Raw genomic sequence first — 26,070 nt, 5'->3', positions numbered from 1 at the left:
AATTCAAAGACTTATGTCTAATTTGTCAATCTACAGCGTGGTGGCATACACTTTCTCTAACTAAGAAGCATGTGGCATCTGCAAGCCACCTACTTCCCTCAAGCCAGTTCTCCCCAACTTTATCTTTGTGGTGTGTGGGGGTCTGATTCTTGTGGGGGTCCAATTGGTGCACCAAGTTTGCATGTGTAGTTGGTGCTGTCTGCTCTGAATGTGGGGCGTGTGTCTGAGTGGTTAGGGAGGGAGGGCGGCTTTAATAATCAAACCTCCCAGGTGTTCCTGGAGATTTAAGGCTGTTGCAAGAATCTAAACCTTCAGTTCAGTCTCACCAGTTTGTCTCTGCTGCTGACCCACAAGCCTTTGATATTGGCAGATGGTCCCTGGGACTTCTGAGTGGGTCCCTCTTCCAAGCCGTGCCCTCCTAGGGCCTCTGCTGAGGGAAGGCTGCACTACGTCACAAGTGCACGCCGTCCCTCAAGGGAAGTTCTGGGCCTCAGGGCCGTGTAGGGTAGTTCCTAGCCTGCTGAAAGGATGACTGTATGGGTCGTGTTAATTTCCCCCTTATTGCACAGCTCCGCGTTCCTAGCTGTGGGACAATTAGCTGTGGGTGCGTGAAAGACACTGTCCACGCCTGATATTGTGGTATGTGTGCGCATTGCTAGAAACACTTCCCATCACACTCGGTTTTTCGGCACAGCTCTGGGCTGTGGCGCCGGCGCCAGGCAGGAGCGCTGCCAGCCCGCCGGGAAGATGGCTGTAAGGGGAGTGGTTTTTTTCCCCTTTTGGCTAACCGCTGCCTTCCTCGCTCTAAGACAAGTAGCAGTGGCTGCACGAAAGGCTATCGTCCATGGCAGATATTGAGGCGTACCCACAGGTTGTAAAGACGCCATTCCTGCCGCGCTTCACTGTGCGGTTCTTGCTGCCATATCCGCAGCTGCTTTTGGGTTTTTAAAAAAAAACTAGTCTGACTCCAAATGCCAACCCACAGTTTCCCCACACCACAGCGTGGCTGCCAGATATTCAGCAGGCTTACTCACTCATTTCAGAACACAGACTTCTGGTTTCACTAAGTGCACAGCCCCTGTGGATTTAGCAGACCTTGTCCAGCTGGTGCATCACTGGAACTGGTGTCCTGAGTCACTTTCTGGCTTTTATATGGTATTTTTCACAGAGGTGTTTTTTTGCCCTGTCTCTCCTAACCGCCATCTTCTGAAGTCTCCCTGCCATAGGATTTTAACTCTTTCATAACAAATTTACACATATTGAGCTTTTAACATGAACTAGACCATGTGCTAAACACATTACATGCATTATAACATTTAATTCTCACAATTATCTTATGCAGCAGGGATCATTCTTATCTTTACTTTACCAAAGAGCCTTAGATGTTAAATAATTTGCCCAAAGTTATATGATTAGTAAGTGGCAAAGAAGACCTTCAAAATTAAGTCTAATTCTCAGCCTAAGTTTTTTGCCCCAATGCTATACACTTTGGGCATTTATCACATTTGATCAAATATCACAAGTACTCAGGTGTAAACCTCAGATAGGCTTAAAGCCTGAGTATACTGAGGGTAATTCTGGTAAACATTTTTCTTCACTCAGTCTTAAAGTAATCACTCAGAAAAGTGTTTGGGTTGTTTTCAATCAGTTGTTTGTAACAGGTAGGCAAAAGCATCCAAAATAGTTAAGGGGAGCAGAAAGATTAAAAGAAAAACATACCCAAGAATAGTAAAGGGAGCTGCTTCTTCCTGGCAGCATCCTTGCTCCAAGACAAAATTATCCACAACTATAATTCCTATTGGGAACTTTGGGGAGCTGGGAAACCGGGCCTCTAACTGGGAGCATGCTGTGTTATCTCTTGCTTTGTGAAATCATCTTCAAAACTGTCATTATGCTTTGCTATTAAAAAACTTTATATCCTCTGTGATTGTCGGTGTCTTTCCCTCACTCATACCACTGCCCTGCTATGACTAAAGAGCAAACTTTTTGAGGGCAGGAACTATGCCTCATTCATTCTTGTACTACAGACAGTGTCTTACAGATAAAAGAAGGTGAATAAAATGTCTGCTATGAGGACATTACCTCAGTTATCTCAGCAGAAACTTACAACATAAGAAATGCCTCTGCCCTTAGGTTATATGGGTACTTTCCCCTTTGAAATGGAGTATATGAAGAGCAAAACCAGACAAAGGAAGTACCGTTATCAATAAAAACATGTTTGCGAACTGTCTTATGATAATATGACAAGGCATTAGAAGTTCAGAAACCAAAATGAAAAAGTTGCAACCACAGAAATCATCACAGAGAAGAAGCTTCACAAGACTGACCCTGAATCAGAGGAAGAGACAAGACTAGAACTCTGCTACTGACTTCTTATAAGTACACACTGCTATATGTAGGCCAATAGGGATACTAATATTATACAGTACGGTAGTTAACTTAGTAGCAAGCCTTCAGCAAGTAAGGAGAAAGGAGAGCGTCAAGGGAAAAAGAGCTTTCTTTGCCTAGATTGTCAGACTGCTTTTGTAATAAAGCGATACATTAATTTTCTCTTATTGCTAAACCGCTGAACTTTTCCTGTTTAAGAGGTAACTCCTAGATATAAAAGCTTTTCCTTAAAGACTCCAGAATGTTAACAATGCTTTCCACAAAATTTCATTTTTCCTGAAACATAGTATTTAAATTAAAACAACAACAACAATACCATAACAGCTTTATGGTATCTATAAATCAGAATTTATAGTAAACCAATGTTCCATGTGGAAGGTTTTCATTCCTAATGATATTTATAGCCTCTTAACACCTCCTTAACTTCTGCCTTTGTCCATATTATCTGAAATTCAGTTCAGGTTAAAACTCTACTTACTTCTTCATTTTGAGGGGTTGAAGGAGGTCTTTCTAAATCCAGAAAATCTAGTGGTCTTTCACTTAGTGTAAGTACACGAGGTGGTGTTTTTAATGCCAAAGGTTTAAAGGGAGTTGACTGAATAAGGTCAAGATCTGCTGGTCTTGAAAATGGAATGTCTTCATTATTTCCTGGGAGTAAAAAAAAAAAAAAAAAAAAACGAAAAAGAAAAGGGGGGGGGTTAATTTAAAAAGATAGAAGTTTTATTAAAATGTATTTATCCTTACCCACTTTTATATTATAACCTATCCAGTAACAGCAGTTTCTTTAAAACTAAGCTTTCAGCATAATCGACATTTCACTAATATTTATCATTGTGATGGTGAAATGATAAAAAAAAATATGCCACCTACTTTGGGAAAAAACTGGCATCCCCCAAAATAGAAAGACCTCTTACAATACAACACAAAAATAACAGTATTAAAAATTGGTAATAGATTTGATATATGCTTCACAAACATGATATAAAAATGGCCAAAACACATACAAGCAGATATTCAAATTAATTGTTAGAGAAATAGAAATTAAAAATTATAATGAGATGTCATTATACACCCATCCGATTGACAATATCAAGTGTTGGTGAGGATGTGGAGCACATAGAACTCTAATACATCATGGATGGGAATGTACTATTGTGCAATCAATTTGGAAAATATCTTGGCAGCTTCTCATAAAAGATAAACTTAACTTACAATACAATCCAGCAATTGTACTCCTAGAGATATGAAAACATATATCCCTACAAACACCTGCTAGCAGCTTTATTTCTACCAGCCCAAACAGAAACAACCCATATGTCCATCAACAGGAATAACTGATACATACAGAAACATGGAAGAATCTCAAAAACATTACACCAAGCAAAAGAAGCCAGACACAAAAGAGTACATACTATAGGAAACTCTTGGAAAGACAAATCTACTCTTTGGTTTTAGAAACGGAATTTTGGTTGTCTGGAAGTGAGGAGAGGGGAATGACTGACAAGGGGCACAAGGGAACCTTTTGGGGTAATGGCAATGTTCTGTATCTGGATTGTGGTGGTGGTCACTCAGAGGTATGTATTTGTCAAAACTCATCAAGCTATATACTTAAAAATGTATACATTTTATATCCATAAATTATACCTCAACAATTACTGCATTATAAAAAATACTGCTTGAAATTTCAGCCTACTGTAATGAATAGACATTTTGAAAATGTAAAGTTGCGTTTTCCAAACCTTTTCTAAATATTATGAGAAATATAAAAAATGAGTTTTTCATTGAAATATATAAAACAAAGATTTAATTTATCAGGCAACACTAAAATGTAAAACAAATGCAAAATACCTGCCACAACAATCCTCTCTGGAACCTGCATTGTTACACTAGCATTTGGAACTCCATCTTGGAATCCTTGTTCCACGTCAGCATTTGGTGGTGCCACCTTTAATTTTTCTGGGACCCTCATTCGCTGACTAATACCTTCGGTGTATTCCATTTCATACTGAATTCGACTAATTTCCGCCATCTCAGCAGCAGTGGGAGAAGGAAATGCTGCCTCACTTACCCTGTGGGTGAAAAATTTAAAGACAAGGATGACTCCTCTGTAGTGGAGATTTAAACAATACCTTATAGAAAGAGCAAAGGAAGCTTCTTATTGGCAAGTATTGAATACATACAAAGGAAAAATGAAAGAGTGAAAAAAATGTGTTTCTTAACATAAAGTCTTCTTACTTCTTTGAAATTTCACCTTGAGGATACTGCTTAGGAGCAAATTTTAAAAATTATTCTATAATCACAACACAAATGTGTACACTATCTCTGCAAAAATAGACATGCTTGCTGCTTGTAACTCAAAAATGCCTGAAAAATAAAAGTTTAAAAAATTAAAATTTTCTAAGCTAGGAAAGCTGTTAGGACTACATAAAAAGGAAATTAGAAAACTGGCCTCATGCATGAAAACAATAAAACTTTTTAATGATGAGAATCACAAAGTAAAAAAGGTTTTTTCTAAATTTACTAAAAAGATGCAACCCCCTGAAAATCACAAAGTACAAATTATCACTTCTTTTACTGAACTCATAATGACTGACATACAATGAATAACAAATATAGATTTTGCATTAATAAATCCTTAATGTATGCATTCATCGTTTGAGGGGTTGAAAGTTTTACATTATTAACTTGCATGGAATATTATATTTACATCTATATTAACAACAACAACAACAAAAGCATGGCAAGCCTTTAAGGAAAAGAGAGTACAAATGCACTGAATAATCTTCTAAATTAGAGAAGGATCCATGCTGCCCAGATCCTAATGCTGATATAACGCTGATAAAAGAGTACAAGAGCATGGCTAGCCTACAGCAATCTGCTTTAAAGCCACTATTTCTCAAATCTATAACACCAGCTCAACTGAATAAAATTTCACTGACCTTCCTAGTGGTGTGTCACTGCTTGCTCTTTTACTCATTTTTTAATACAGTAAATACACATCTATAATAGCTATTAGAATACTGCTACCCTGTAGTTCAGTTTAATTTCTACAATTCCCCTATAGATCTGAACTTTTTTTGGAGGTGTACATAACAACACGGACTCTGCTTTTCCAGCTGCAGAAAAGAAAGAATAAAAATCAGTTTTCAACAGTTCATTTCATAAGAAAACTATGAGCAAAAGTAAGTGTCCACCTAAAATTATTTTTGGACTTGAATACAGCTTGGGCTTGGTCTGAGAAACTTAATTTCAAATCTTTCCTATACAGAGCTAATCTTCACTCAAAAATTGTAAAGACAGTTTTAAGCATGTCACTGTTTAATGATTTTGAAAACAGGAAAAAGAGTTACAACAAATGTATAAACAAATGTAGAGTCAGGATCAGAAAAAAAGCATGTTCCCATAAAACCTCTAATCATCATATTCTGAAGAGGGAAAAAACTTTTTTTTGACTAGGTACAGATAAAGGAATCATGAAACGAATGCAAAGGGTAAAAGTAAATGCATTTCAGGTAGCCTAAAAATTTGATGTGGAAGAAAATGTTTCCTTAAAAGGAAACAATTTTAAAAACCAAATTACACTAGTGTTTTGTCAAAAGAAATGGCAAAAGCCAACAGAATAACACTCTCTTTTAAAGTCATAATAGATATAAGTCACAGCTGGGATGCTTCTTAAACTTCATGTCAAAGATGCATTATATCCCTTAAATTCAACTCATTGAAATGCTTCGAGTTCTTAGAGGTTGTTTAGGATGCTAAGCCCTAACAACTGGTTGATTATAACTGCTAACTTGTTTCTTGTATTTTTTACCAAAATGTCTGAATTTTAAGGATTTGGCATGCGGATGGTTTAAAGGCTAAGAAAACAGAGCCAAAAGAGAAAACAATTTTTACTCACAAATGTGTACCAACTACTGCTTGCTATTTGGCATTATTTGCTTCTGTGCTTCATATTAAATCCTTTAACTTGCGTCAAGGTGTATGTGTGATGGATTTAGAGCCACTTTTGTCCCTAGGGGAGAAAAACAGGTGCTAACTAAGTAACTAGGTGCTACCAATATTGCAAATTCATTGTTGGAAATTCTCCAAAGGATAAAAGTCAACAAAGATGGCATGACCTTATATTAGGAAATGAAAAACAGAATAAAGAAATATAAAATTAACAACCTTGCCCCCAATTTTAGTCCTATAGCAGGGGTCCTATGTCTATTTGTAAGGTAAGGCAAAATAAAAGACTAATAACTGTCATTGCTTCTGAACTGCATTTAGAAAAATGTGGCAGATGAAAAACACATGTTTAAATTAATCTAATACTTAGGTATACATAGAAAGTGTATAAATATATACATATATATTTATATATAAACATATATACTTAGGAGAAACAAGTATATAATTTGCTAACTTTTCATTCACTTAAAATGTATTTAATTTTGAAAAATAATACCTGCACATGGTACAAAGAACAGATAGAGAAAATGAAGTGTCACATCCAATCCTATCCTACAACTATCTAGGTCCCTTCTTCACAAGCAATTTCTAATACCAATTTTTTGTGCATCATTCTAAATTAGATACTCCTACTATAGTTGCGGGTATGTGAAGCAAAATAAAAGCTTATACTCAGAAATGACATTGAAAAGAGACATCTCAAAAGAACTGGATATTATATATTGAAGTTTTATAATAAATAAGGGGTGCAAGTTGCTAGAACTAGATGGTCTTGAAATGTGCTATTTTTCACATTACATTCACTGCACTTCAGTCTTATTAACTTTCCACTAGTTCATATCCTGGGTTACAACATTTCATTCCACAGCAACATCTTTTCATATCTCTGAGTTTATAAGGTACCATAGACTTAGAATATAAAGATGGACACTGAAAAGACAATTCCTGGAAAAAAGTAAAATTCTCTCATAGTCAATCTGAGCTACCGAAATTGAAAAAGTAAATGGAACCTTTCTACTACAATTTAACACCATACTCTCCCCATTTCTGGTTTTTATGCTAAAGTAAAATAATTTCAGAAGTTTGTCACTTAGAATGTACTGGGCAACCAGTGCTTGATTCTGTTATATAATTAACAAGAAACAAAATTCCTCTCAGAATCATAAATGATGTCAGTTTTCTATACTATCTAAGCCCAATGTTTCTCAAACATCAGTAACTTACTTACCAACTTCATGGTTTTTTCCATGTTCACTAGCAATTGACTTTTAATCTTTCCTTTAATTCAATTTTAAGGACTCTTAATCAAATATATTTAAAAGGAAATTTTACGTAACTACCTTAAATCAGACATGATGTACACACACAAATGCATCCAAGAAAAACATCACTATTAAAACCAAAATTCTCATCCATTTACCACCTAAAGTCAACTGACATACTACTTGCATAAAGTGTACCAATTATGGGACACAATGATTCCAACCCAACTCTTTCATTTTCTATATTAGAGCACTGGAGCCAGAGAGATAACCTAGGAAGTCAGACAACCAAATGGAGTCAAACTGATGGTGGGTTTAAAGATTTATGTAATTCTCCAATTACCAACAACATTTCCAATTCTTTTTGACTTATTGTGTGGACCGAGTTCAAGGTTTTTATATAGGTAACCATGTTTCAGTTCTCTTTCCAAGGAACTATACTTAAAGATCCGGGTTATTAGAAAACCAAGGTGAAGGATACACAGTTTATTTTAGCATTTAAGAAAAGTCACTGAAAACTTTGAAAAATATAAATTAACAACGAATTTTAAAATAAAGTTACAATCTCAGACAAAAGGAGTTTCAACACCAGGAGGCAGAAGAGCAACAGCCAAACTTTGTTATCCTAAAATGAGGCAGCCCTATCAGACAGAGATAGGAAACATAATTTCCTTTTGGAAAGAACAGCAAAATCAATTCCCAAGCTTTTAAACCAAAAAGATAACAGGTCCCTAAAACAATTTAATCACATGGGAAGAGGTACTAAGTGCTGCTAAATTGTTCTCATTTTTCCCCAGGGGTTTTCCTTTGGAATCTCATTTGCCAAGAGAATTGACACAGAAACAAAGACTTTTCATCCCGGGAGAGAAAACACTCAAGATCATGCAGTGGATGTCTCTCAGTGGTTGAGAGCACTGGATGCAAGTGGTTCTATATTTGGGCGCAAGGGCCAAAAGCTTTTTTTATCCTCTTCGATTAAAAGACTTCACTGCTTTTAAAAGGTTCTCTTCCCCCTAGAATGCCCCTTGCTCTACATTATGGGACGCAGCCAGGGTTTTCTCTTCTCATTGAAGGGGGTCTTATCCTGCAGACGAGGGTCATAGGCTTGGCGAAAGGGGAACCCGAGCTCCTGGAAGGAAATTCGAGGAGCAGCTCCCCGCATCGACACCTGCAAGCGAGGATGCTTACAGACAAGCGAGGGGCCTCCCCGGTGGCCCGCAGCCACCCGCGGACGCCGCAACCCGACCTTCCCACAAGGCCTCCCCTTCCCAACACATATTTTCCACCAAGTAAAAAACAAAACAAAACAAAAAAAAACTATTTTAAAAGACGGCAGGCATGTGGTTGAAGGTCATACTGAAAGGGGTCAGGGCCTTGGCAGAGAGGAATAAGCGAAGACAACCAGCGAAGCCCGGCGTTGACGTCCCCAGGACTCTCCTGCTCTTTCCCCACCGCGAACTACTTTCTAGTCACGAACGTCTAAATGGCTGCAGAAAACGAGGCACCAAACTAGAAAAGGCGAAGAAATTAGTACAAAAACGTTTACAGGCGAGTGTATTCTCTGCTTCGCTCTCCTCGGGGTTTGATTGGGCAATACGGCCCTGAGGAGGAGGTAAGGCCCGGGTTGAAGGCGAGAAGCCCGGGGGACCGGATCGACCCCGGCCATCGCAACACCACCAGCCGCCAGGGCGACACTAGCGCTAGGCCGGGCGCCCGGCCGGTCCCCAGGCCCCGGGAAGGGAAGGCGTCAGCACTCACCCCTGGGCCCGCTGGAGGGTCCCCGGCGAGGGCCCCCGCCCGCCGGCTCCCGGGGCGCCCGGGTGGGTGCTCTCAGAGGCCGTTGACAGGGCGCACGAAGGCGCCCGGGCAAGCACCGGCCGGAGCGGCCCGCAGCGGGCCGGGAGAGACGCTAGAACAGCCTGGATTGGCCCCTTCCAGGAGCCGTAGGGGAGACAGGTTGTAGTCATGTGACACAGGGAAGGGCGGACGTGAGGCTCACGTTTAGGAGAGGGGGCGGTGAGACGGCGATTAGGAGACATCTTTGTTATGGGCAAAGCGAACTAGCCGCATTTAACTCCTTTGCGGTTATAAAGTTTGGTTCAAGTTTGAACTTTTAGAATTCGTGACCTTTAAGAACCTCATATTTACGAGGGAGACCTTCGGTATCAATTAAAATAACTGTTTTTCGGGACCATCTGTATCATAATCTGCATATTTAGCTTCACGAATGACTCGCGTATTATCGTTTTGATTTCTTTTCATCCTCCCAATGGTCAGGCATTGTTTTTCCTAACAGGACGCCTGCTTTGACTTGGAGGTGAGACCCCAGAAATCCTTGCAGTCTAATTTAGCTTCTGGAGAGCTCTTTAGAACTACCTATTAAATTAAGTCTCCCCTGCCGGAGCCCTGCGTCTAGTGCGGGAAACTCAGCAGCGTTCCAGCCAACCCAGAGAAGGAAACGGCTGAAGCCAAATCGTGGAATCCCTTGGATGCCTCGATTTTAACAACCTAACAAAAAACATAACACATGAGTGATATACTCCACTAGAATCTATAGATATTCTGGATATGTTACCGTTCTTCAAAATATTTTGAGAAGCCCTCTGAGAATTCCGTTCTTGGGCCCGTTCTTCATAATGGCAAATCATCCTCCTTTCAAAATAGATTGACTTGGAATAATGAGTCATTCCAAGTGAACCTTCTGGAGGCAGAGAGATCAATGTGAATAAAGCCATCTATGATCAAAATCCTTAGAAATGAGGCCCTGATGCTTCCACCAACCCTCCCACATATTAATTACTTGCATTTATGTACTTATTTTAAATAGAGAATTAGTTGCAATTTTGTTTTCACTAACAATTCCAAAGAAAAACGTTTTGAAATTACTTTCAAATGAAGGTTGTGATTCAGTTACCACATCCATTGTCCTTCCCCTTAATCCTGAGCATCCTCTTATCTTCCTGCGTCACTGATTCTGTAAATGTGTTGAACCTTAAATCTGCTGACACTGCCTGCACATAATGAAGTCTCAAACAAACAAGCAAAACGAAAACAAACAAACGTTTTCTCTCACCTGAAAATTTTTTGTGGTATAGATTCATGCTGGGTCTTGTCTCTCATCATTCATTAATGTGGACCTTCTCTAGATTTTATTTTGGAGGATTTCTATCCTAAAATACGTTTATGATTTAATCCATAATTGACTGCCTTGCCTTAAATCTTTTGTGGGAAAAAGGTGGTATATAAATCTAAATATATTAACACAGCTGTTTAGTCCCATCCGTTGCACTAGTTCTGGTCAATTCTACCTAAGTGTACCGTTGAAGCTTTGATCTCAATAGGGTTTCAAACTCAAAATTTTTCCCTCTTCGTAGTTTTCAGATTTGCTCCCCCTTTCTTGTTTTTTTTTTTTTTTTTTTTTTGGGTTTTTTTTTTTTTTTTTTTCCGCTTAATGTCAAGAACATTCTTCTAGTTACCGAGATTTAAAATACTGAAGTCAACTTTCACTGTCTCCCAAGTCCCCCATCCTTTTGATTCTTCCACTTCTATGCTGGCTCTCCACTTTCTCTGTCTTTTCTCTTCCCTTTGCTAGGTCATTTTCCCACCATCTGGGCTGTTATGCTTTAAAATAGTCTTCCCATCTCCAATCTTTTTCTTCCTCTAATTCTTTCTAAACATTCTGTCCATTAAGAACCAATTTTTACAAATTGCAACATCCTGAAGCCCCAAGTTAAAAGAAATTTTTGATTTATAGTTATCTACAAATGGAAAAGTCCGTAACAGCAATCTGGTAATTCTTAAAGCATCAGATACTATGAAATAGCCTGGCAAAGGCAGTCTATTAAATACTGCATCTTCCAGGTTACAGTTTATATATAATCATTTTTCTTTTTTGCTCAAAATCTGTCACAGGGTTTCTAGTACTGACCAAAGAGTACAAGCTGAAACTGGTATTCTAAATCCTACCCAATATGGTCCTAACCTCCTACTTTGTCACATTATTTACTACTGTGCATGTGTGTATGAAATATGTATACATATGTATATTAAGTCTGTATACATACATTGCATGTACTCTGGATCATTAATTGTCCGCTGAGATTGCTTTGTGCTTTCCTAACTACTTACCCTTGTCCATGCTGTTCTGGCCTCAGGACTGCCAACCTGCTGCTGACCATCCTCTGCTGCTTGAAATCCTAGCTGCCCTTAGGACCACCTAAAATGTACCCTCTTATGAATTTTTTTCTGAGGCCTACAACTTTTGAGCCCCTATTTGCTGGTCTTTTACAGCACTTATCACATTCTGTCCAATATTATAATTGTGTATGTATTTGTCTTATTTTCTCCTACCAGATTGTAAATTCCATGTTTGGTCTATATCGCACTCAACTGGTTATCTGCTATGGTGGCAAACATAGTGAGCATTTTGTAGGTTACGGATATAAAGCAATGAGACTTTTATTTTCTTGTTTGGCTGATAAATTGGAATTGAAGATAGTTCTAAGGTTTAGTTTCTAAGAAACTTTTGAGCAATAGCAGCAGTTTTAGAATATTCATAGAGTCAACAAAGTTCTAGGAATGGTCGTATTTATCTGAATGTTTGTATTTAGCCTGGTTATTAAAAAGCAGTTAATTTTTTCTCTGTATTTACTTGTCTCTTAGTTTCCAATGGGCAGGGCTAGGAAAAGGGTGAGGGATGACATGAGTTAGGTGCCTACGGGGAAAATTAAAGGAGACACTTACTTTAGTGACCTGCAAGTGACCTGCCAATAGGTTGCTAATTATCTGTTAGGAACCTATCAACATTTTTTTTTCCAAACGGTCTTGTAAGTAGAGAGAGACAGAGAGAAAATGTTCTTGAACACAACAGGTTCGTTCTTCTACTTGCAAGGAATAACAGGTTCATTAAAATGGATTAGTACATAGCAAATGCAAACTATTTTCAAGTTAGATATTTTGGCCCAACTATGAGAATGTTTTTAAATATTTAGTTGAGCAACAGTTTTTTTTCTTAATGTTTATTAAATTTTTTTGTTGAAGTTGTAGATTTACAGAAATACCATGCATAAAATATATAAAATACAGAGTTCTCATATACCACCCTATTATTAACACCTTGCATTAGCATGGTACATTTGTTATAATTCATGAAAGAACATTTTTATGATTGTACTATTAACTATAGTCCATCATTTACATTAGGGTTCACTGTGTTGTATGGTTCTGTTTTTTCTTTTAATTTTTATTTTAGTAGTTTATATACAACCCCAAATTTCCCCTTTTAACCACATTGCCATATAATATTCAGTGCTGTTAATTATATTCACAATGTTGTGCTACCATCACCACCATCCATTACCAAAACTTTACAATCAGCCCAAACGGAAATTCTGCACAATTTAAGATTAACTCCCTATTCCCTACCTCCAACCCAGCCCTGGTAACCTATATTCTAGATTCTGACTCTGAGTTTGCTTATTTGAATTATTTCATTTCAGTGAGATCATAAACTTTTTGTCCTTTTGTATCTGGCTTATTACATTCAACATGATGCCTTCATGATTCGTCTGTGTTGTCACATGAATCAGAACTTCATTCCTTTTTAATGCTGAAAAATGTTCCATTGTATGTACACACCACATTTTGTTTAACCAATCATAGGTTGATGGACACTTGAGATGCTTCCATCTTTTGGCAATTGTGAATAATGCCACTATGAACATTGGTGTGCAATCTCTGTTCAAGTACCTGCTTTCAGTTCTTTTTGGTATATACCCAGTAGTGGGATTTCCGGGTTTTCTGGTAATTCTATACTTAAATTTCTGAGGAATTGTCAAACTGTCTTCCATAGCAGTTGTACCATTTTATATCTCACTGGCAGTGAATGAGTGTTCCTATTTCTCTGCATCCCTTTCAACACTTGTGGTTTTCTGTTTTTTAAATAGTAGCCATTTTAGTAGGTGTGAGATACCATCTCACTGTGGTTTTTTTTTTTTTTTTTATCATCATTTTATTGAGATATACTTACATACCACACAGTCATACAAAACAAATCGTACTTTCGATTGTTTACAGTACCATTACATAGTTGTACATTCATCACCTAAATCAATCCCTGACACCTTCATTAGCACACACACAAAAATAACAAGAATAATAATTAGAGTGAAAAAGAGCAATTGAAGTAAAAAAGAACACTGGGTACCTTTGTCTGTTTGTTTCCTTCCCCTATTTTTCTACTCATCCATCCATAACCTAGACAAAATGGAGTGTGGTCCTTATGGCTTTCCCAATCCCATTGTCACCCCTCATAAGCTACATTTTTATACAACTGTCTTCGAGATTCATGGGTTCTGGGTTGTAGTTTGATAGTTTCAGGTATCCACCACCAGCTACCCCAATTCTTTGGAACCTAAAAAGGGTTGTCTAAAGTGTGCGTAAGAGTGCCCACCAGAGTGACCTCTCGGCTCCTTTTGGATTCTCTCTGCCACTGAAGCTTATTTCATTTCCTTTCACATCCCCCTTTTGGTCAAGAAGATGTTCTCCATCCCACGATGCCGGGTCTACATTCCTCCCCGGGAGTCATATTCTACGTTGCCAGGGAGATTCACTCCCCTGGGTGTCTGATCCCGTGTAGGGGGGAGGGCAGTGATTTCACCTTTCAAGTTGGCTTAGCCAGAGAGAGAGGGCCACATCTGAGCAAAAAAGAGGCATTCAGGAGGAGACTCTTAGGAACAAATATAGGGAGGTCTAGCCTCTCCTTTGCAGCAACCGTCTTCCCAAGGGTAAAACTTATGGTAGAGGGCTTAACCCATCAAACCACCAGTCTCCTATGTCTGTGGTCATGTTAGCAACCATGGAGGTGGGTTAGGCGAATACCCCTGCACTCTCCACAGGCTCCTCAAGGGGGCACTAAATTTTTTTTTTTTCCTTGTTTTTCTTTCTTTCTTTTTTTTTTTTTTTTTTTAATTTTCCCTTCTTTTTTAAATCAACTATATGAAAAAAAAAGTTAAAAAGAAAACAAACATACAATAAAAGAACATTTCAAAGGGACCATAACAAGGGAGTAAGAAAAAGACAACTAACCTAAGATAACTGCTTAAATTCCAACATGTTCCTACTTTACCCCAAGAAAGTTACATAATATAGCAACATTTCTGTGAACTTGTTCCTACTATATCCATCAGAATTTAACAGACCATAGTCATTTCTGGGCATCCCCAGAACGTTAAATAGCTTATCTGTTCTCCTTGGATTATTGTTCCCCCTTCCTTAATTGCTCTCTACTGCTAGTTCCCCTACATTCTACATTATAAACCATTTGTTTTACATTTTTCAAAGTTCACATTAGTGGTAGCATATAATATTTCTCTTTTTGTGCCTGGCTTATTTCGCTCAGCATTATGTCTTCAAGGTTCATCCATGTTGTCATATGTTTCACGAGATCGTTCCTTCTTACTGCCGCGTAGTATTCCATCGTGTGTATATACCACATTTTATTTATCCACTCATCTGTTGAAGGACATTTGGGTTGTTTCCATCTCTTGGCAATTGTGAATAATGCTGCTATGAACACTGGCGTGCAGATATCTGTTCGTGTCACTGCTTTCCAATCTTCCGGGTATATACCGAGAAGTGCAATCGCTGGATCAAATGGTAGCTCTATACCTAGTTTTCTAAGGAACTGCCAGACTGACTTCCAGAGTGGCTGAACCATTATACAGTCCCACCAACAATGAATGAGAGTTCCAATTTCTCCACATCCCCTCCAGCATTTGTAGTTTCCTGTTTGTTTAATGGCAGCCATTCTAACTGGTGTTAGATGGTATCTCATTGTGGTTTTAATTTGCATTTCTCTAATAGCTAGTGAAGCTGAACATTTTTTCATGTGTTTCTTGGCCATTTGTATTTCCTCTTCAGAGAACTGTCTTTTCATATCTTTTGCCCATTTTATAATTGGGCTGTCTGTACTATTGTCATTGAGTTGTAGGATTTCTTTATATATGCAAGATATCAGTCTTTTGTCAGATATGTGGTTTCCAAAAATTTTTTCCCATTGAGTTGGCTGCCTCTTTACCTTTTTGAGAAATTCCTTTGAGGTGCAGAAACTTCTAAGCTTGAGGAGTTCCCATTTATCTCTTTTCTCTTTTGTTGCTTGTGCTTTGGGTGTAAAGTCTAGGAAGTGGCCGCCTAATACAAGGTCTTGAAGATGTTTTCCTACATTATCTTCTAGGAGTTTTATGGTACTTTCTTTTATATTGAGATCTTTGGTCCATTTTGAGTTAATTTTTGTGTAGGGGGTGAGGTAGGGGTCCTCTTTCATTCTTTTGGATATGGATATCCAACTCTCCCAGCCCCATTTGTTGAGAAGACCATTATGGCTCAGTTCAGTGACTTTGGGGGCCTTATCAAAGATCAGTCGGCCATAGATCTGAGGGTCTATCTCCGAATTCTCAATTCTATTCCATTGATCTATATGTCTATCTTTGTGCCAGTACCATGCTGTTTTGGCAACTGTGGCTTTATAATAAGCTTCAAAGTCAGGGAGTGTAAGTCCTCCCACTTCGTTTTTCTTTTTTAGAGTGTCTTTAGCAATTCGAGGCATCTTCCCTTTCCAAATAAATTTGATAACTAGCTTTTCCAAGTCTGCAAAGTAGGTTGTTGGAATTTTGATTGGGATTGCATTGAATCTGTAGATGAGTTTGGGTAGAATTGACATCTTAATGACATTTAGCCTTCCTATCCATGAACATGGAATATTTTTCCATCTTTTAAGGTCCCCTTCTATTTCTTTTAGTAGAGTTATGTAGTTTTCTTTGTATAGGTCTTTTACATCTTTGGTTAAGTTTATTCCTAGGTACTAGATTTTTTTAGTTGCTATTGAAAATGGTATCTTTTTCTTGAGTGTCTCTTCAGTTTGTTCATTTCTAGCATATAGAAACATTACTGACTTATGTGCATTAATCTTGTATCCCGCTACTTTGCTAAATTTGTTTATTAGCTCTAGTAGCTGTATCGTCGATTTCTCAGGGTTTTCTAGATATAAGATCATATCATCTGCAAACAATGACAGTTTTACTTCTTCTTTTCCAATTTGGATGCCTTTTATTTCTTTGTCTTGCCGGATTGCCCTGGCTAGCACTTCCAGCACAATGTTGAATAACAGTGGTGACAGCGGGCATCCTTGTCTTGTTCCTGATCTTAGAGGGAAGGCTTTCAGTCTCTCACCATTGAGTACTATGCTGGCTGTGGATTTTTCATATATGCTCTTTATCATGTTGAGGAAGTTTCCTTCAATTCCTACCTTTTGAAGTGTTTTCATCAAAAAGGGATGTTGGATTTTGTCAAATGCTTTTTCAGCATCTATTGAGATGATCAATTGATTTTTCCCTTTTGAGTTTTTAATGTGTTGTAATACATTGATTGTTTTTCTTATGTTGAACCATCCTTGCATGCCTGGAATGAACCCCACTTGGTCATGGTGTATGATTTTTTTAATGTGTCTTTGGATTCGATTTGCAAGTATTTTGTTGAGGATTTTTGCATCTATATTCGTTAGGGAGATTGGCCGGTAGTTTTCCTTTTTTGTAGCATCTTTGCCTGGTTTTGGTATTAGATTGATGTTAGCTTCATAAAATGAGTTAGGTAGTGTTCCCTTTTCTTCAATGTTTTGAAAGAGTTTGAGTAAGATTGGTGTCAGTTCTTTCTGGAAAGTTTGGTAGAATTCCCCTGTGAAGCCATCTGGCCCTGGGCATTTATTTGTGGGAAGATTTTTGATGACTGATTGTATCTCTTTGCTTGTGATGGGTTGGTTGAGGTCTTCTATTTCTTCTCTGGTCAGTCTAGGTTGTTCATATGTTTTCAGGAAATTGTCCTTTTCTTCTACATTGTCCAATTTGTTGCCATACAGTTGTTCATAATATCCTCTTATAATTTTTTTAATTTCTTCAGGATCTGCAGTTATGTCACCTTTTTCATTCATTATTTTGTTTATATGGGTCTTCTCTCTTTTTGATTTTGTCAGTCTAGCTAGGGGCTTGTCAATCTTGTTGATCTTCTCAAAGAACCAACTTTTGGTGATATTTATCCTCTCTATTGTTTTTTTGTTCTCTATGTCATTTATTTCTGCTTTAATCCTTGTTATTTCTTTTCTTCTACTTGGTTTAGGATTGGTTTGCTGTTCATTTTCTAGCTTCTTCAGTTGATCCATTAGTTCTTTAATTTTGGCTCTTTCTTCCTTTTTAATATATGCGTTTAGTGCTATAAATTTCCCCCTTAGCACTGCTTTTGCTACATCCCATAGATTTTGGTATGTTGTGTTCTCATTTTCATTCGTCTCTATATATTTAGCAATTTCTCTTGCTATTTCTTCTTTAACCCACTGATTGTTTAGGAGTGTGTTGTTTAACCTCCAGGTATTTGTGAATTTTCTAAGTCTCTGATGGTTATTGACTTCTAATTGTATTCCATTGTGGTCAGAGAATGTGCTTTGAATAATTTCAATCTTTTTAAATTTATTGAGGCTTTTTTTATGTCCCAGCATATGATCTATTCTGGAGAAAGTTCCGTGAGCACTAGAAAAGTATGTGTATCCTGGTGATTTGGGATGTAATGTCCTGTATATGTCTGTTAAATCTAATTCATTTATCAGATTGTTTAGGTTTTCAATTTCCTTATTGGTCTTCTGTCTGGTTGATCTATCTATAGGAGAGAGTGATGTGTTGAAGTCTCCCACAATTATTGTGGAAACATCAATTGCTTCCTTTAGTTTTGCCAGTGTTTCTCTCATGTATTTTGTGGCACCTTGATTGGGTGCATAGACATTTACGATTGTTATTTCTTCTTGCTGAATTGCCTCTTTTATTATTATGTAGTGGCCTTCTTTGTCTCTCAAAACATCCCTGCATTTGAAGTCTATTTTATCTGAGATTAATATTGCTACACCTGCTTTCTTTTGGCTGTAGTTTGCATGAAATATTTTTTTCCATCCTTTCACTTTCAGTTTCTTTGTGTCCCTGTGTCTAAGATGAGTCTCTTGTATGCAACATATTGATGGTTCATTTTTTTTGATCCATTCTGTGATTCTTTATCTTTTAATTGGGGAGTTTAATCCATTTACATTCAACGTTATAACCGTGAAGGCATTTCTTGAATCGGCCATCTTATCCTTTGGTTTATGTTTGCCATATTTTTCCCTCTCTCTATTAATATCCTTTATTGTACCCATACCGAATCTCTTTAGTACTGAACCTTTCTCCAAGTCTCTCTGTCCTTTCTTTGTTTCTCTGTCTGTAGGGCTCCCTTTAGTATCTCCAGTAGGGCAGGTCTCTTGTTAGCCAATTCTCTCAGCATTTGTTTGTCTGTGAAAAATTTAAGCTCTCCCTCAAATTTGAAGGAGAGCTTTGCTGGATAAAGTATTCTTGGCTGGAAATTTTTCTCACTCAGAATTTTAAATATATCATGCCACTGCCTTCTCACCTCCATGGTGGCTGCTGAGTAGTCACTACTTAGTCTTATGCTGTTTCCTTTGTATGTGGTGAATTGCTTTTCTCTTGCTGCTTTCAGAACTTGCTCCTTCTCTTTTGTGTTCGACAGTGTGATCAGTATATGTCTTGGAGTGGGTTTATTTGGATTTATTCTATTTGGGGTTCGCTGAGCATTTATGATTTGTGTATTTATGTTGTTTAGAAGATTTGGGAAGTTTTCCCCAACAATTTCTTTGAATACTCTTCCTAGACCTTTACCCTTTTCTTCCCCTTCTGGGACACCAATGAGTCTTATATTTGGACGTTTCATATTATGTATCATATCCCTGAGGTCCATTTCGAGTTTTTCAATTTTTTTCCCCATTCTTTCTTTTATGCTTTCATTTTCCATTCTGTCATCTTCCAGGTCACTGATTCGTTGTTCAACTTCCTCTAGTCTTGTACTATGAGTGTCCAGAGTCTTTTTAATTTGGTCAACAGTTTCTTTAATTTCCATAAGATCATCCATTTTTTTATTTAGTCTTGCAATATCTTCTTTATGCTCTTCTAGAGTCTTCTTGATTTCCTTTATATCCTGTACTATGGTCTCATTGTTCATCTTTAGTTCTTTGAGTAGCTGCTCTAGGTGCTGTGTCTCTTCTGGTCTTTTGATTTGGGTGCTTGGGCTTGGGTTATCCATATCGTCTGGTTTTTTCATATGCTTTATAATTTTCTGTTGTTTTTGGCCTCGTGGCATTTGCTGAACTTGATAGGGTTCTTTTAGGGTTTGTAGACCTATTGAAGTCCTTATCTCTAATTTATCAGATCTACAGCTTCGTGGAGTACACTTTCTCTAACTAACCAGCAGGTGGCATCCACGAGCCACCTGTTCTCCAGAAGCCAGTTCTCCCCTGCTTAGCCTTTTTGGTGAGTGGGGGAGTGAGTCTTGTGGGGCCCAGTTGATGTACCAAGCTTGCGTGTGTAGTTGGTGTTGCCTGCCCTGTATATGGGGCGTGTTTCTGGGCAGTCGGGGAGGGGGGGTGGCCCTAACAATCAAATCTCCCTGGTGATCCTAGAGTTTTAAAGCTGCTGCAATAGTCTAATCCTTCAGTTCAGTCCTGCCACAGTTTGTCTCTGCCACTGACCCACAAGTCTTTGGTATTGGCGTATGGCTCCTGAGACTTGAAAGTGGGCCCCTCTTCCAGGCTGTGCACCCCGGGTCCTCTGTTGAGGGATGACTGTGCTATGTCACAGGTGAGTGCCGTCCCCCCAGGGCAGTTCTGGGCTGCTGGGCTGTGTAGGGAGGCTCCCAGTCTGCTCAAATGATGGCTGAGTGGGGCTTTGGTAATTCACACTGCTCCACCTTCCCAACTCTGGGACAATCAGCTGAGGTTGCAGGGAAGGCTAATGTCCACGCCCAGTTTTGTGGTGTGTGCCTGTTATTTGAAGCACTTCCGTCACACTGGGTTGTCTGGGGCAGCTCTGGGCTATGGGGCTGGCAATGGGTAAGGAGTGTTTCCTGTCCACCAGGATGGTGGCTGTGAGCAGACACCCCCCTTTTCTTGGGAAGTTGTGGTGTTTAGTGAATTTTCTCAGCCACTGGATTATTGCCTTTTGTCTCGGAGCTCTCTTAGTTCTGCTCTTGACTTGACGTGCCCAGATTGAAAGTCTTTGAAGCTTTCTGTATTGGGCTTCTTAGAGTAATTGTTTTAGAAAAAGAAAAAAGGATTAAAAAAAAAAAAAAAAGGGCCCTCCTCAGAGATCTAATGGGTTATTGAAATGCTAATAGACAAAGCAACCAGGGCCATTAGGGAAAGGTCCACAGGGCAGAGAGATCAGCTTTTCTTTGGGATTTGCATATGCGCCTGAAGGCCTGAGCTCCGCCCTTCCCCTTTCTGTGTTCACCAGAACTCCAAAAATCCTCTGCTTTTATTTTGGAGTTTTTCGTATTGTTTTTTTTTTTTTTCTATGCCTGTCTCCTCTCTGCTGGGCTGGCTGCTCTCAGATTCTCTGGTGTCTGGTCTCAGTCTATCTATGGTTGGAGTTTGGATCAGCAGAATGAGTTTCCGATAAGGGCTGCCACTGCAGTTCTCCCTTCTCCTTCCCGGAGCTGACAGCCCCTCCTCCCACGGGACTGAGCCTGGCAGGGAGGGGCGCGGGTCCCCTGGCCGCAAAAACTTACAGATTTCGCTGATCTCAGCAGTTTGACATTTTCATGAGTGTTGTATGAAGTATGCCCAAAGACAGATTGCTCTGTGGTGTCCAGTCCACGCAGTTCCTGGCTTTCTACCTACTTTCCTGGAGGAGAAACTAAAACATACAGCTCACCAGTCTGCCATCTTCCCCCGCCTCTCCCAGGACTAGATGTCACTGTGGTTTTGATTTGCATTTCGCTAATAGTTAATGATGTTTAGCATCTTTTCATGTGTTTTTTACTCATTTTTATATCCTCTTTGGAGACTTGTCTACTCACCAATTTTTTTATTGGGTTGTTTGTCTTTTTATTGTTTAGTTGTAGGATTTCTCTATATATTCTGTATATTAAACCCTTGTTAGCTATGTGATCTCAAATATTTTCTTCTATTAAATGGGCTGTCTTTTCACTTTTGTGATAAAGTCTTTTGATGTGCAAAAGTTTTTAATTTTGATAAGGTTCCATTTTTCTATTTTTTCTTTAGTTGCTTGTGCTTTGGGTGTAAAGTCTAAGAAACCATTGCCTAACATAAGATCCTAAAGATGCTTCCTTAAGGTTTCTTCTAGATGTTTTATAAAAGTCCTGGTTTACATTTTAGGTCTTTGATCCATTTTAGGTTAATTTTTATATATGGTGTGAAATAGGTTTCCACCTTCATTCTTGTGAATATGGATATCCAGTTCTCCTTGCACCCTTTTGTCAAAGAGACTATTCTTTCCCAATTGAGTGGACTTGGCAATCTTGTTAAAAATCAATTGGCTGTAAATGTGAGGGTCTATTTCTGAACTGTTGATTCTATTCCATTTGTCTATATATCTAGCCTTGCACTAGTACCACGCTGTTTTGGCCAGTACCACGCTGTTTTGGCCACTGTAGCTTTGTAATAAGTTTTAAAGTCAGGAAGTGTGAGTCTTCCAAATTCATTCTTCTTTTTCAAGATGGTTTTGGCTAGTCAGGGCCCATTACCCTTCCAAATAAATTTGATGATTGGCTTTTCCATTTCTGCAAAGTAGGCTGTTGGAAATTTGATTGGAATTTCACTGAATCGGTAAATCATTTTGGATAGGATTGACACCTTAACAATATTTAGTCTTCCAATCCATGAGCATGGATGTCCTTCCATTTACTTAGATTTTCTTTGATTTCTTAGGAAAATTTTGTAGTTTTCTGTGTATAAGTCCTTTACATTCTTGGTTAAACTTATTCCTAGATATTTGATTCCTTTAGCTGCTATTGTAAATGGAAGTTTTTTTCTTGATTTCCTCCTCAGATTGCTCCTTACTAGTGTATATAAACACTACTGATTTTTGCATGTTGATCTTTTACCCTGCCACTTTGCTGAATTCGTTTATTAACTTTAGTAGATTTGTTGTAGATTTTTTGTTACTTTCTCTATATAGGATCATGTCCTCTGCAAAGAGTGAATTTTTACTTCTTCCTTTCCATTTTGGATGCCTTTCATTTCTTTTTCTAGCCTAATTGCTCTGGCTAGAACTTCCAGTACAACGTTGAATAACAGTGGTGACAGTGGGCAGTTTCAGATCTTAGCGGGAAAGCTTTCATTCTTTCATCATTGAGTATGATTTTAGGTTTGGGTTTTTCATGTATGCCCTTTATCATGTTGAGGAAGTTTCCTTCTATTCCTATTTTTCAAAGTGTTCTATCAAGAAAGGATGCTGGATTTTGTCAGATGCCTATTCTGTGTCAATTGAAATGATCATTTGTTTTTTTCCCTTCATTTTGTTAATGTGGTATATTATATTAATTGTTTTTCTTATGTTGATCCACCCTTGCTTGGATAAATGCCACTTGATTGTGGTGTATAATTCTTTCAGTGTGCCATTGGATTTGATTTGCTGGTATTTTGTTGAGGAATTTTGCATCTAGAGAAACTGATTTGTAATTTCCTTTTCTTGTGATATCTTTATCTGGCTTTTTTATTAAGGTGATGATGAGCAACGATTTTCTTGACCTTCTGAGAATCATTTCCCAGGATTACTGTTCACTCATTGTGTTTCTTCCTTTTATTATATCCTTATTGCCGTCTAATATCCTGAAAGTCCCTTACAAATGAGATTTCATATTTTCTTTATTAAAAGAATTCTTTATTACCAATTCTCTACATTTGAAATTTCATGAATTTCATTTTTTTTCCTTGAATGGGGAGTATTTGTATGATAAATGGGAAACATTTATCAAAATACGTGGCTTATAATTCCGCAATCTATGTATTTTTCTTACTGATTTGTAAAAGCTCCTTAAATAGCTCAATAGAAAAATGAGCACAGACAGGCTCAGTCCCTTCAGAGAGGAACAAAAATAAATACTATTAATAAATACTATATAAAAAATAGATATTTAAAATGGCAAATGTTCATCCTCAATGATAATGAACAAATTGTAAATCAAAATGTAAATCAATGAGGTATTCAAAGATGTAAAAGAATGGCAATATCCAGTGTTGGTAAGGGCATAAGGAAATGGGTATTTCCATTACATTGTTGATACAGCTGAATGTTCTAACAATATTCTAACAATCTTTCTGGAATTTTGTTTCATTTTGTTTTTTATACTTATGAAAAGTGTAAGATGTGTGACTCTTTGATTCTACAGTTTTCCTATTAGGAATTTGTCCTCTGGAAATACTTGGACAAATGTGAAATGAAAATGTAAAAGATGTTCCTAATAAAACTAAATTAAGCATCCATCAGTTGGGGATTCATTGACAGATTTTTAACAGTTATCTTGGGTGAAGGTTAGATTGCAGTAATTTTTCTATTCTTCTATTGTCTGTTGTTTTTTAGGTGAACCTTAATTATTTTTATAATCCAGAAACTAAATACATTTATTTCCATTTTGAAAAAATAAGACTAGATAGAATTATTTCAGTTTTATTCTTAGTGCAATAACATAATATTTTAGCTATCAACACAGAAATATTAGTACATTACAATACTGTAATTTTGTCAGGAAATAATAATAAAATATTCAATATATTTTAATTATATTTCAGTCAGTAAATATTAAATTAAGTTTAGTGGCAGTACATTTTATTTGATGCACAGAAAAATCTTTGAAAGTTAAGTTAGCAAATTCAAACATAAGCATTATGGTAATACATTTATATAAATAAGTTACTTAATAATGTTTGTCTTGCAAAAAGAAAGACCTCTGAGATCTGTTATTTTAGCACACTGTGAAATTCCAAAGTTCAAGTCCCAAATTTAAATAAAAACAAGTTATTTATATTTTATCCACAAAGTTAAATCTTCACAACTTTATGAACTGCTCATTGGTATCTGGAAAATCATGTGTAAGAGCTATATTTTAATGCTCAGTCCTAGAAGTATGACCGAACAACAATTGATATGGCTTTATTGGGATTTAAGGTTTAAGCATCACTTGTCTTCCTTCAAAGTTAAACACTGATAAGGGGGCAAGAGAAGAGGGAGGCTCGGGGGTAAGTGGAAGCCAGTCATTGGCATTAGCACCAGTTTAGGGCTTTTACTTCCTAGCTTATAAGGTCCTTTGTAATTTTGAACTTTAAGGAGAGGCAAGGATGGAGCAATTGTAGTCAGCTGTACCTGGTAACTGTCTGTAGCGTGGTTTCTTGGGTGTTTGCCTTCTAAACTTTAGAGTGCATCAGAATCACCTGGAGGCCTTGTTAAACCCCAGATTTCTGGGCCTCACCCTAGGTGAAGGGTGGAGCGGGCCTGAGAACATGCATTAGTAACAAGTTTCCAGATGATGCAGAAGCTGCTGGTCCAGGGACCACATTTGAGAACTCCTGGCCTAAAGAGGGTTTGTGGAGACCAGCTAACCCCAAATCCAGGCCATTAAAGTAGAATGAGGATGGTAGGATATTTATAGAGCAAAAATAAGTCTTAATATTAGTGCATTCTTTAAAGAATCCAAGTAAGTGATGCACCTCTTAGTTTAAGTGTAAAAATGCCTTGACAACATCACATGAGCAGTGAAGAATGCCAGCCACTGTCACAGGCTTTGCTGTCTTCTGGGGTCACATTTTCACTTGCTCAGCCATTTAGATGGAAGCAATAACCCGAATTTAAGTATCAGCACCACAAACCCCACCTCAGTGGATCGGTGTCTTCAGAGCTTTGTCTTGAGGTGCCTGGCCTCCGACACTCATCAAATACTGCTTCCATCGAGTATATGTAGTTTTTAATACTTGGTAGGTCTTTGTTTTTCTAGCACTGTTCAGAAGGTAGAAGTCCTGGGCCATCCCTGGGCATAGATCTTATTTTTAAGCCTTTACTCAGGCCTGCTAAATTACCATGATGAAATATGAGAACAGTGACAAAGGAAGAATGAAATAAAAGCAACTCAGATACATGAGATTCTTAAGAGAAAAAGTAAGTTACCTTCTCTGGGCTATGAGATCAGAAACAAATCTTTTTTCTTAGAATTCCTGTAATTTAGCACACTGTCTGGAACATGGCTTGGTGCTGAATAAAATGCTTGTTAAATTGAATCAAGTAACCTTGGGAATGTATCAACTCACTGAAAAGCAAGTTTTAAGATGCACATCTACCAAGATAGACAACTTGTACCATAAGAATTCTACACAATGGACACTTTTAAGATAGTTTGTAAGAATATGTAACATAAAAAAGTTCCACAAAGAAAGAGTTAGAGAATTAATAAGGAATAAATCTGTAAATACCCAGAGTAACTGGACTATTTAAAAAAAAGATAAATATTCTGAGCCTCGTAATCCAACAAATGCTTTAAGTTCTTTCGTAGTTTACTGAAATACTCAACTACATTAGGTATGCACCAATTTTTTATA

The 26,070-nt window shown here is 37.8% G+C and overlaps 1 protein-coding gene across 18 annotated transcripts in view; it reads right to left on the bottom strand.

Annotated features, from left to right (window-relative positions):
* MFF (mitochondrial fission factor) overlaps nucleotides 1-9,537 on the bottom strand; it is a 50,772-nt gene extending 41,235 nt beyond the window's left edge. For 14 of the 18 annotated variants that reach the window (XR_005218691.1, XR_005218692.1, XM_037848702.1 and 11 more), the window contains exons 1-4: nucleotides 9,360-9,497; nucleotides 6,287-6,400; nucleotides 4,237-4,457; nucleotides 2,867-3,036 (exon numbers count right to left, since the gene is read on the bottom strand). Coding sequence is in view for 16 of the 18 variants with exons in the window: in XM_037848702.1 (XP_037704630.1) it covers nucleotides 2,867-3,036; nucleotides 4,237-4,417 (351 nt within the window). In the remaining 2 variants the exon portion in view is untranslated. Of the gene's footprint in view, nucleotides 1-2,866; nucleotides 3,037-4,236; nucleotides 4,458-6,286; nucleotides 6,401-9,359 lie in introns of all 18 variants that reach the window. The other 4 variants (XM_037848714.1, XM_037848716.1, XM_037848718.1 and 1 more) reach the window with 4 other exon arrangements.
* Between the last annotated feature and the right edge of the window lie 16,533 nt (nucleotides 9,538-26,070).

This window comes from Choloepus didactylus, chromosome 9, assembly GCF_015220235.1.
Source record: "Choloepus didactylus isolate mChoDid1 chromosome 9, mChoDid1.pri, whole genome shotgun sequence".
NCBI lineage: Eukaryota > Metazoa > Chordata > Mammalia > Pilosa > Megalonychidae > Choloepus > Choloepus didactylus.
Note: the sequence above shows the minus strand (reverse complement) of the source record. Positions and strands in the feature narration are given on the sequence as shown.